This window comes from Salvelinus alpinus, chromosome 8 (assembly GCF_045679555.1).
Source record: "Salvelinus alpinus chromosome 8, SLU_Salpinus.1, whole genome shotgun sequence".
NCBI classification, from domain to species: domain Eukaryota; kingdom Metazoa; phylum Chordata; class Actinopteri; order Salmoniformes; family Salmonidae; genus Salvelinus; species Salvelinus alpinus.
Window position 1 is genome coordinate 3,955,932 of NC_092093.1, and position 12,665 is coordinate 3,968,596.

The following is a 12,665-nucleotide window of genomic DNA, read 5'->3' on the forward strand; positions in this document are numbered from 1 at the left end:
GTCAGTCACAGTGGTCAGGTATTCTGCCACTGTGTACTGTCTGTTTAGGGCCAAATAGCATTCTAGTTTGCTCTGTTTTTGTTGTTAATTCTTTCCAATGTGTCAAGTAATTATCTTTTTGTTTCCTCATGATTTGGTTGGGTCTAATTGTGCTGTTGTCCTGGGGCTCTGTGGGGTGTGTTTGTGTTTGTGAACAGAGCCCCAGGACCAGCTTGCTTAGTGGACTCTTCTCCAGGTTCATCTCTCTGTAGGTGATGGCTTTGTTATGGAAGGTTTGGGAATCGCTTCCTTTTAGGTGGTTGTAGAATTTAACAGATCTTTTCTGGATTTTGATAATTAGCTGGTATCGGTCTAATTCTGCTCTGCATGCGTTATTTTGTGTTTTACGTTGTACACTGAGGATATTTTAGCAGAATTCTGCATGCAGTGTCTCAATTTGGTGTTTATCCCATTTAGTGAATTCTTGGTTGGTGAGCGGACCCCAGACCTCATAACCATAAAGGGCAATGAGTTCTATAACTGATTCAAGTATTTTTAGCCAGATCCTAATTGGTATGTTGATTTTATGTACCTTTTGATGGCATAGAAGGCCCTTCTTGCCTTGTCTCTCAGATCGTTCAAGACCTGTAGTACTGATGTTTAGGCCGAGGTATGTATCGGTTTTTGTGTGCTCTAGGGCAACGATGTCTGGAATTTGTATTTGTGGTCCTGGCAACAGAACCTTTTTTTGGAACACCAAAAATGTACTGTCAGGGTCCAGGTCTGTCAGGGTCCAGGTCTGTCAGGGTTCTGTCAGACAGAAGCACCAGATCATCAGCAAACAGGAGACAATTGACTACTCGCTCGCTCTCTCGCTCGCTCTCTCGCTCTCTGTGTGTCTCTCTCTCGGTCTCTCTGTGTGTCTCTCTCTCGGTCTCTCTGTGTGTCTCTCTCTCGGTCTCTCTGTGTGTCTCTCTCTCGGTCTCTCTGTGTGTCTCTCTCTCGGTCTCTCTTTGTGTCTCTCTCTCTGTCTCTGTCTCTGTGTGTGTCTCTGTCTCTCTCTCTGTGTCTCTGTCTCTGTCCTGGCTCAGTGTGTTAACCCCTCTCTCTCCTCTCCTAGCTCAGTGTGAGTGTGCGGGTGGAGGTGATGAAGAGGGGGATGAAGGCTCTGCGGCAGCTCCGAGAGAAGAGTAAGAAAAGGGGCGTAGACGACGGGGAGTCAGACCGAAGCGACACCTCCAGCTTTGACCACGCCCTCTCCCACCTGCAGCAGTCCTTGGCTCACCTGGACACGCTAGGCCACGCCTTCATCCTGTCACTCAAAGATAGCAACCAGGTAACTCCTCCCCTTCCTGTGACTCATGACTGCGTCATCCAGGTGCTTCTGTAATGATAAATATAACTGATCAGTGGTCAAACCCCGAGTCAACATGTAGTTACCCATTTGAGCTAAAGCCTAGGCATTACTCTGGGAGCGTACACACCTCTGCCTCACGCTGGTAAACTAATTGTACATCATTCTGTCTGTCAGCTGAGTGTTGAGCTGTGCTACAGAGAGCAATGATATGAAAGCTGTTTCGTGTTGATGTGTAAAATGAGAGAGCCTTATGGCACAATCGCTGCAGCAGCAGTCACTGAGGCTGTCACCCCTACACACTGGACTGAACACACACACACACACACACACACACACACACACACACACACACACACACACACACACACACACACACACACACACACACACAGGCACATCCCTACTCTCTCTCTCACTCTTCCATACTCTCTCAATCTCTCTCTCACTTCCATTCTCTCTCTCTCCCCCCTGCTCTCTCTCTCTCCCCCCTACTCTCTCTCTCTATCTCTCCCCTATTCTCTCTCCCCCCTACTCTCTCTCCCCCCCTACTCTCTCTCCCCCCTACTCTCTCTCTCCCCCCTACTCTCTCTCTCTCTCCCCCCTACTCTCTCTCTCTCTCCCCCCTACTCTCTCTCTCTCTCCCCCCTACTCTCTCTCTCTCCCCTACTCTCTCTCTCTCTCTCCCACCCTACTCTCTCTCTCTCTCTCCCCGACTCTCTCTCCCCCCTACTCTCTCTTTCTCTCTCCCCCCTACTCTCTCTTTCTCTCTCCCCTACTCTCTCTCTCTCTCTCTCCCCCATACTCTCTCTCTCCCACCTACTTTCTCTCTCTCCCCCTACTCGCTCTCTCTCTCCCCCATACTCTCTCTCTCTCCCCCATACTCTCTCTCTCTCCCCCCTACTCTCTCTCTCCCCCCTTCTCTCTCCCCACTACTCGCTCTCTCTCTCTCCCCCGCTACTCTCTCTCTCTCTCTCTCCCCCCTACTCGCTCTCTCTCTCCCCCCTACTCGCTCTCTCTCTCCCCTCTACTCGCTCTCTCTCCCCCCTACTCTCTCTCTCTCTCCCTCTCTCTCTCCCCCCTAATTTTTCTCTCTCTCTCTCCCCCTACTCTCTCTCCCTCTCCCCCCTAGTCTCTCTCTCCCTCTCTCTCTCCCCCCTAATTTTTCTCTCTCTCTCTTCCCTACTCTCTATCTCTCTCTCCCCCCTACTCTCTCTCTCTCTCCCCCCTACTCGATCTCTCTCTTTCCCCCCTACTCGCTATCTCTCTCCCCCCTACTCTCTCTCTCTCTCTCTCTCTCTCTCTCTCTCTCTCTCTCTCTCTCTTCCCTACTCTCTCTCCCTCTCCCCCCTACTCTCTCTCCCTCTCCCCCTACTCTCTCTCTCTCCCCCTACTCTCTCTCTCTCCCCCCTACTCTCTCTCTCCCCCCTACTCTCTCTCCCTCTCCCCCTACTCTCTCTCTCTCCCCCCTACTCTCTCTCCCTCTCCCCCCTACTCTCTCTCTCTCCCCCCTACTCTCCCTCTCCCCCCTACTCTCTCTCTCCCCCCTACTCTTTCTCCCCCCTACTCTCTCTCTCTCCCCCCTACTCTCTCTCTCTCCCCCCTACTCTCTCTCTCTCCCCCCTACTCTCTCTCTCTCCCCCCTACTCTCTCTCTCTCCCCCCTACTCTCTCCCTCTCCCTCTCTCTCCCCCCTACTCTCTCTCTCTCTCCCCCCTACTCTCTCTCTCTCCCCCCTAATTTCTCTCTATATCTCTCTCTCTCTTCCCTACTCTCTCTCTCCCCCCTACTCGCTCTCTCTCTCTCCCCCCTACTCGCTCTCTCTCTCTCCCCCCTACTCGCTCTCTCTCTCTCCCCCCTACTCTCTCTATCTCTCTCTCCCCCCTACTCTCTCTATCTCTCTCTCCCCCCTACTCGCTCTCTCTCTTTTCCAACCTACTCGCTCTCTCTCTTTCCCCCCTACTCGCTCTCTCTCTCTCCCCCCTACTCTCTCTCTCTCTCTCTCCCCCCTACTCTCTCTATCTCTCTCTCCCCCCTACTCGCTCTCTCTCTTTTCCCCCTACTCGCTCTCTCTCTCTCCCCCTACTCGCTCTCTCTCTTTCCCCCCTACTCTCTCTATCTCTCTCTCCCCCCTACTCTCTCTATCTCTCTCTCCCCCCTACTCGCTCTCTCTCTTTTCCCCCTACTCGCTCTCTCTCTTTCCCCCCTACTCGCTCTCTCTCTTTCCCCCCTACTCGCTCTCTCTCTTCCCTACTCTCTCTCTCCCCCTACTCTCTTTCTCTCCCCCCTACTCGCTCTCTCTCTCCCTCTCCCCCCTACTCTCTCCCTCTCCCCCCTACTCTCTCCCTCTCCCCCCTACTCTCTCCCTCTCCCCCCTACTCTCTCTCTCTCCCCCCTACTCTCCCTCTCCCCCCTACTCTCCCTCTCCCCCCTACTCTCCCTCTCCCCCCTACTCTCTCTCTCTCCCCCCTACTCTCTCTCTCTCCCCCCTACTCTCTCTCTCTCCCCCCTACTCTCTTTCTCTCACCCCTACTCTTTCTCTCCCCCCTACTCTCTTTCTCTCCCCCCTACTCTCCCTCTCCCCCCTACTCTCTCTCTCTCCCCCCTACTCTTTCTCTCCCCCCTAATTTCTCTCCCTCTCTCTCTATCTCTCTCAGGAACGGTTGCAGAGCTACAGTCGTACCTATGATCTCTCCCGTTCTGAACGGTCCAAAGTCCAGGCCCTGGCTGTCACCATGGCGACAGACGGACAACCGCTGGAGAAAATCGGAGAGCTGCTGGGCATCGCTGTGGGCAACCTGGACCTGTCAATCAAAACCGTTCTGCAGGTGGCCGTGGAGAAAGTAGTCTCTGCCCTCAGGTATAAACTCCTCCTCACTCTCCTCTTCCTCACCCTCCTCTTCCTCACTCTCCCCTCTTTCTTCCTCTCTCTCGTAATGTATATAGTCTAGTGTATATAGACTAGTGTATATAGACTAGTGTATATAGTCTAGTGTATATAGTCTAGTGTATATAGTCTAGTGTATATAGTCTAGTGTATATAGTCTAGTGTATATAGACTAGTGTGTATAGTCTAGTGTGTATAGTCTAGTGTATATAGTCTAGTGTATATAGTCTAGTGTATATAGTCTAGTGTATATAGTCTAGTGTATATAGTCTAGTGTATATAGACTAGTGTATATAGTCTAGTGTATATAGTCTAGTGTATATAGTCTAGTGTATATAGTCTAGTGTATATAGACTAGTGTATATAGACTAGTGTATATAGACTAGTGTATATAGACTAGTGTATACAGACTAGTGTATACAGTCTAGTGTATATAGACTAGTGTATATAGACTAGTGTATACAGACTAGTGTATATAGTCTAGTGTATATAGTCTAGTGTATATAGACTAGTGTATATAGACTAGTGTATATAGTCTAGTGTATATAGACTAGTGTATATAGTCTAGTGTATATAGTCTAGTGTATATAGTCTAGTGTATATAGACTAGTGTATACAGTCTAGTGTATACAGTCTAGTGTATACAGTCTAGTGTATACAGTCTAGTGTATATAGACTAGTGTATATAGACTAGTGTATATAGTCTAGTGTATATAGTCTAGTGTATATAGACTAGTGTATATAGACTAGTGTATATAGTCTAGTGTATATAGACTAGTGTATATAGTCTAGTGTATATAGTCTAGTGTATATAGTCTAGTGTATATAGACTAGTGTATATAGACTAGTGTATATAGACTAGTGTATATAGTCTAGTGTATATAGACTAGTGTATATAGTCTAGTGTATATAGTCTAGTGTATATAGACTAGTGTATACAGACTAGTGTATACAGTCTAGTGTATACAGTCTAGTGTATATAGACTAGTGTATATAGACTAGTGTATATAGTCTAGTGTATATAGTCTAGTGTATATAGACTAGTGTATATAGTCTAGTGTATATAGACTAGTGTATATAGACTAGTGTATACAGACTAGTGTATACAGTCTAGTGTATATAGACTAGTGTATATAGACTAGTGTATACAGACTAGTGTATATAGTCTAGTGTATATAGTCTAGTGTATATAGACTAGTGTATATAGACTAGTGTATATAGTCTAGTGTATATAGACTAGTGTATATAGTCTAGTGTATATAGTCTAGTGTATATAGTCTAGTGTATATAGACTAGTGTATACAGTCTAGTGTATACAGTCTAGTGTATACAGTCTAGTGTATACAGTCTAGTGTATATAGACTAGTGTATATAGACTAGTGTATATAGTCTAGTGTATATAGTCTAGTGTATATAGACTAGTGTATATAGACTAGTGTATATAGTCTAGTGTATATAGACTAGTGTATATAGTCTAGTGTATATAGTCTAGTGTATATAGTCTAGTGTATATAGACTAGTGTATATAGACTAGTGTATATAGACTAGTGTATATAGTCTAGTGTATATAGACTAGTGTATATAGTCTAGTGTATATAGTCTAGTGTATATAGACTAGTGTATACAGACTAGTGTATACAGTCTAGTGTATACAGTCTAGTGTATATAGACTAGTGTATATAGACTAGTGTATATAGTCTAGTGTATATAGTCTAGTGTATATAGACTAGTGTATATAGTCTAGTGTATATAGACTAGTGTATATAGTCTAGTGTATATAGTCTAGTGTATATAGTCTAGTGTATATAGACTAGTGTATACAGTCTAGTGTATACAGTCTAGTGTATACAGTCTAGTGTATATAGTCTAGTGTATATAGTCTAGTGTATATAGACTAGTGTATATAGTCTAGTGTATACAGTCTAGTGTATATAGTCTAGTGTTTAGGATAGTATATATAGTCTAGTGTATACAGTCTAGTGTATATAGACTAGTGTATATAGACTAGTGTATATAGACTAGTGTATATAGACTAGTGTATATAGTCTAGTGTATATAGTCTAGTGTATACAGTCTAGTGTATATAGTCTAGTGTATATAGACTAGTGTATATAGACTAGTGTATATAGTCTAGTGTTTAGGATAGTATATACAGTCTAGTGTATATAGTCTAGTGTATATAGACTAGTGTATATAGACTAGTGTATATAGTGTAGTGTTTAGGATAGTGTATATAGTCTAGTGTATATAGTCTAGTGTATATAGTCTAGTGTATATAGTCTAGTGTATATAGACTAGTGTATATAGTCTAGTGTATATAGTCTAGTGTTTAGGATAGTATATACAGTCTAGTGTATATAGTCTAGTGTTTAGGATAGTGTATATAGTCTAGTGTATATAGTCTAGTGTATATAGTCTAGTGTATATAGACTAGTGTATATAGTCTAGTGTATATAGTCTAGTGTATATAGTCTAGTGTTTAGGATAGTATATATAGTCTAGTATATATAGTCTAGTGTATATTGTCTAGTGTATATTGTCTAGTGTATATAGTCTAGTATATATAGTCTAGTATATATAGTCTAGTGTATATAGACTAGTGTATATAGACTAGTGTATATAGACTAGTGTATATAGACTAGTGTATATAGACTAGTGTATATAGACTAGTGTATATAGACTAGTGTATACAGTCTAGTGTATATAGACTAGTGTATATAGTCTAGTGTATATAGTCTAGTGTATACAGTCTAGTGTATATAGTCTAGTGTATATAGACTAGTGTATATAGACTAGTGTATATAGTCTAGTGTATATAGTCTAGTGTATATAGACTAGTGTATATAGACTAGTGTATATAGTCTAGTGTATATAGTCTAGTGTATATAGACTAGTGTATATAGTCTAGTGTATATAGTCTAGTGTATATAGTCTAGTGTATATAGACTAGTGTATATAGTCTAGTGTATATAGTCTAGTGTATATAGTCTAGTGTATATAGTCTAGTGTTTAGGATAGTATATGTAGTCTAGTATATATAGTCTAGTGTATATTGTCTAGTGTATATAGTCTAGTGTATATAGTCTAGTGTATATAATCTAGTGTATATAGTCTAGTGTATACAGTCTAGTGTATACAGTCTAGTGTATATAGTCTAGTGTATATAATCTAGTGTATATAGTCTAGTGTATACAGTCTAGTGTATACAGTCTAGTGTATATAGTCTAGTGTATATAGTCTAGTGTTTAGGATAGTATATGTAGTCTAGTATATATAGTCTAGTGTATATTGTCTAGTGTATATTGTCTAGTGTATATAGTCTAGTGTATACAGTCTAGTGTATACAGTCTAGTGTATATAGTCTAGTGTATACAGTCTAGTGTATATAGTCTAGTGTATATAGACTAGTGTATATAGACTAGTGTATATAGTCTAGTGTATATAGTCTAGTGTATATAGACTAGTGTATATAGACTAGTGTATATAGTCTAGTGTATATAGTCTAGTGTATATAGACTAGTGTATATAGTCTAGTGTATATAGTCTAGTGTATATAGTCTAGTGTATATAGACTAGTGTATATAGTCTAGTGTATATAGTCTAGTGTATATAGTCTAGTGTATATAGTCTAGTGTTTAGGATAGTATATGTAGTCTAGTATATATAGTCTAGTGTATATTGTCTAGTGTATATAGTCTAGTGTATATAGTCTAGTGTATATTGTCTAGTGTATATTGTCTAGTGTATATAGTCTAGTGTATATAATCTAGTGTATATAGTCTAGTGTATACAGTCTAGTGTATACAGTCTAGTGTATATAGTCTAGTGTATATAATCTAGTGTATATAGTCTAGTGTATACAGTCTAGTGTATACAGTCTAGTGTATATAGTCTAGTGTATATAGTCTAGTGTTTAGGATAGTATATGTAGTCTAGTATATATAGTCTAGTGTATATTGTCTAGTGTATATTGTCTAGTGTATATAGTCTAGTGTATACAGTCTAGTGTATACAGTCTAGTGTATATAGTCTAGTGTATACAGTCTAGTGTATATAGTCTAGTGTATATAGACTAGTGTATATAGACTAGTGTATATAGTCTAGTGTATATAGTCTAGTGTATATAGACTAGTGTATATAGACTAGTGTATATAGTCTAGTGTATATAGTCTAGTGTATATAGACTAGTGTATATAGTCTAGTGTATATAGTCTAGTGTATATAGTCTAGTGTATATAGACTAGTGTATATAGTCTAGTGTATATAGTCTAGTGTATATAGTCTAGTGTATATAGTCTAGTGTTTAGGATAGTATATGTAGTCTAGTATATATAGTCTAGTGTATATTGTCTAGTGTATATAGTCTAGTGTATATAGTCTAGTGTATATAATCTAGTGTATATAGTCTAGTGTATACAGTCTAGTGTATACAGTCTAGTGTATATAGTCTAGTGTATATAATCTAGTGTATATAGTCTAGTGTATACAGTCTAGTGTATACAGTCTAGTGTATATAGTCTAGTGTATATAGTCTAGTGTTTAGGATAGTATATGTAGTCTAGTATATATAGTCTAGTGTATATTGTCTAGTGTATATTGTCTAGTGTATATAGTCTAGTGTATACAGTCTAGTGTATACAGTCTAGTGTATATAGTCTAGTGTATATAGTCTAGTGTATATAGTCTAGTGTATACAGTCTAGTGTATATAGACTAGTGTATATAGACTAGTGTATATAGTTATTGTGTGGCTCAGGCCTGTATGTAGTCTAGTGTATATAGTCTAGTGTTTAGGATAGTGTATATAGACTAGTGTATATAGTCTAGTGTATATAGACTAGTGTATATAGTCTAGTGTATATAGTCTAGTATATATTGTCTAGTGTATATTGTCTAGTGTATATAATCTAGTGTATATAGTCTAGTGTATATAGTCTAGTGTATATAGTCTAGTGTATATAGTCTAGTGTATATAGTCTAGTGTATATAGACTAGTGTATATAGACTAGTGTATATAGACTAGTGTATATAGTTATTGTGTGGCTCAGGCCTGTATGTAGTCTAGTGTATATAGTCTAGTGTTTAGGATAGTGTATATAGACTAGTGTATATAGTCTAGTGTATATAATCTAGTGTATATAGACTAGTGTATATAGTCTAGTGTATATAATCTAGTGTATATAGTCTAGTGTATATAGTCTAGTGTATATAGTCTAGTGTATATAGACTAGTGTATATAGACTAGTGTATATAGTCTAGTGTATATAGTCTAGTGTATATAGTCTAGTGTATATAGTCTAGTGTATATAGTCTAGTGTATATAGACTAGTGTATATAGTCTAGTGTATATAGTCTAGTGTATACAGACTAGTGTATATAGTCTAGTGTATATAATCTAGTGTATATAGTCTAGTGTATATAGTTATTGTGTGACTCAGGCTTGTATTGTTTCTCTGTACCAGAATAAAACCTGCGTCTCTGACTAATGGATGTCCTTTGTATCTGTCATCCAAAGTGTGTGTGTGTGTGTGTGTGTGTGTGTGTGTGTGTGTGTGTGTGTGTGTGTGTGTGTGTGTGTGTGTGTGTGTGTGTGTGTGTGTGTGTGTGATCATCTGAATGGTGATTGTGCTTTGTAGAAATGATGCGTTATCTTTGAATTTTTTGAACGTAGCAAACGTGTGTGTGTGGGTGTGTGTGCGTGTGCGTGTGTGTGTGTGCGCCTCGCAGCTAAGTGGAGTTGAGGCAGGGGAAATATTTTTTTTTAATGTCTTTGTAAAAATATGTCGCCTCTGGTGACACACACACGAGTCCTCTGCAGCAAAGCTGGGACTGCAGGCCCAGAAAATAACATGATCCTGGAGGAGAGCTCTCTGTGAACGTCAGATAGCAGACCTAACAACTGGCTGTGTTCAAGCCTGTCTGTTGAATCCTGTCTGTTTGTGTTGAATACTGTCTGTCTGTTGAATACTGTCTGTCTGTGTTGAAAACTGTCTGTCTGTTGAATACTGTCTGTCTGTTGAATACTGTCTGTCTGTTGAATGATGTCTGTTTGTGTTGAATACTGTCTGTCTGTTGAATACTGTCTGTTTGTGTTGAATACTGTCTGTCTGTTGAATACTGTCTGTCTGTTGAATCCTGTCTGTATGTGTTGAATACTGTCTGTCTGTTCAATCCTGTCTGTCTGTTGAATACTGTCTGACCGGAAGCATGACCGAATACAAACAGTGTAGCTATTCTCTCCGCAAGGCAATCAAACAGGCTAAGTCCCAGTACAGAGACAAAATCGAGTCGCAATTCAACAGCTCAGACACAAGAGGTATGTGGCAGGGTCTACAGTCAATCACGGATTACAAAAAGAAAACCAGCCCCGTCGCGGACCAGGATGTCTTGCTCCCAGACAGGCTAAACAACTTTTTTGCCCGCTTTGAGGACAATACAGTGCCACTGACACGGCCCCCTACCAAAACCTGCGGGCTCTCCTTCACTGCAGCCGAGGTGAGTAAAACATTTAAACGTGTTAACCCTCGCAAGGCTGCAGGCCCAGACGGCATTCCCAGCCGCGTCCTCAGAGCATGCGCAGACCAGCTGGCTGGTGTGTTTACGGACATATTCAATCAATCCTTATCCCAGTCTGCTGTTCCCACATGCTTCAAGAGGGCCACCATTGTTCCTGTTCCCAAGAAAGCTAAGGTAACTGAGCTAAACGACTACCGCCCCGTAGCACTCACTTCCGTCATCATGAAGTGCTTTGAGAGACTAGTCAAGGACCATATCACCTCCACCCTACCGGACACCCTAGACCCACTCCAATTTGCTTACCGACCCAATAGGTCCACAGACGACGCAATCGCAACCACACTGCACACTGCCCTAACCCATCTGGACAAGAGGAATACCCATGTGAGAATGCTGTTCATCGATTACAGCTCAGCATTTAACACCATAGTACCCTCCAAACTCGTCATCAAGCTCGAGACCCTGGGTCTCGACCCCGCCCTGTGCAACTGGGTCCTGGACTTCCTGACGGGCCGCCCCCAGGTGGTGAGGGTAGGTAACAACATCTCCACCCCGCTGATCCTCAACACTGGGGCCCCACAAGGGTGCGTTCTGAGCCCTCTCCTGTACTCCCTGTTCACCCACGACTGCGTGGCCATGCACGCCTCCAACTCAATCATCAAGTTGCGGATGACACTACAGTGGTAGGCTTGATTACCAACAACGACGAGACGGCCTACAGGGAGGAGGTGAGGGCCCTCGGAGTGTGGTGTCAGGAAAATAACCTCACACTCAACGTCAACAAAACAAAGGAGATGATTGTGGACTTCAGGAAACAGCAGAGGGAGCACCCCCCTATCCACATCGACGGGTCAGTAGTGGAGAAGGTGGAAAGTTTTAAGTTCCTCGGTGTACACATCACGGACAAACTGAATTGGTCCACCCACACAGACAGCGTTGTGAAGAAGGCGCAGCAGCGCCTCTTCAACCTCAGGAGGCTGAAGAAATTCGGCTTGTCACCAAAAGCACTCACAAACTTCTACAGATGCACAATCGAGAGCATCCTGTCGGGCTGTATCACCGCCTGGTACGGCAACTGCTCCGCCCACAACCGTAAGGCTCTCCAGAGGGTAGTGAGGTCTGCAGAACGCACCACCGGGGGCAAACTACCTGCCCTCCAGGACACCTACACCACCCGATGTCACAGGAAGGCCATAAAGATCATCAAGGACAACAACCACCCAAGCCACTGCCTGTTCACCCCGCTATCATCCAGAAGGCGAGGTCAGTACAGGTGCATCAAAGCAGGGACCGAGAGACTGAAAAACAGCTTCTATCTCAAGGCCATCAGACTGTTAAACAGCCACCACTAACATTTAGCGGCCGCTGCCAACATACTGACTCAACTCCAGCCACTTTAAAAATGGGAATTGATGGAAATTATGTAAAAATGTACCACTAGCCACTTTAAACAATGCCACTTAATATAATGTTTACATACCCTACATTACCCATCTCATATGTATATACTGTACTCTATATCATCTACTGCATCTTGCCATCTTATGTAATACATGTACCACTAGCCACTTTAAACTATGCCACTTTATGTTTACATACCCTACAGTACTCATCTCATATGTATATACCGTACTCTATACCATCTACTGCATCTGCCATGCCGTTCTGTACCACCACTCATTCATATATCTTTATGTACATATTCTTTATCCCTTTACACTTGTGTGTGTGTATAAGGTAGTAGTTGTGGAATTGTTAGGTTAGATTACTTGTTGGTTATTACTGCATTGTCGGAACTAGAAGCACAAGCATTTCGCTACACTCGCATTAACATCTGCTAACCATGTGTATTTGACTAATAAATTTGATTTGATTTGTATGTGTTGAATACTGTCTGTCTGTTGAATGATGTCTGTTTGTGTTGAATACTG

At 41.8% G+C, this 12,665-nt stretch overlaps 1 protein-coding gene across 1 annotated transcript in view; it reads left to right on the forward strand.

The window, feature by feature from the left end:
* The window catches only part of nbas (NBAS subunit of NRZ tethering complex), a 400,078-nt gene that overhangs the window by 323,394 nt on the left and 64,019 nt on the right, over positions 1-12,665 (forward strand). Inside the window, exons 47-48 of the mRNA XM_071412456.1 lie at positions 1,100-1,315; positions 3,990-4,192. Coding sequence (XP_071268557.1) covers positions 1,100-1,315; positions 3,990-4,192 — 419 coding nt within the window. The remainder of the gene's footprint in view (positions 1-1,099; positions 1,316-3,989; positions 4,193-12,665) is intronic.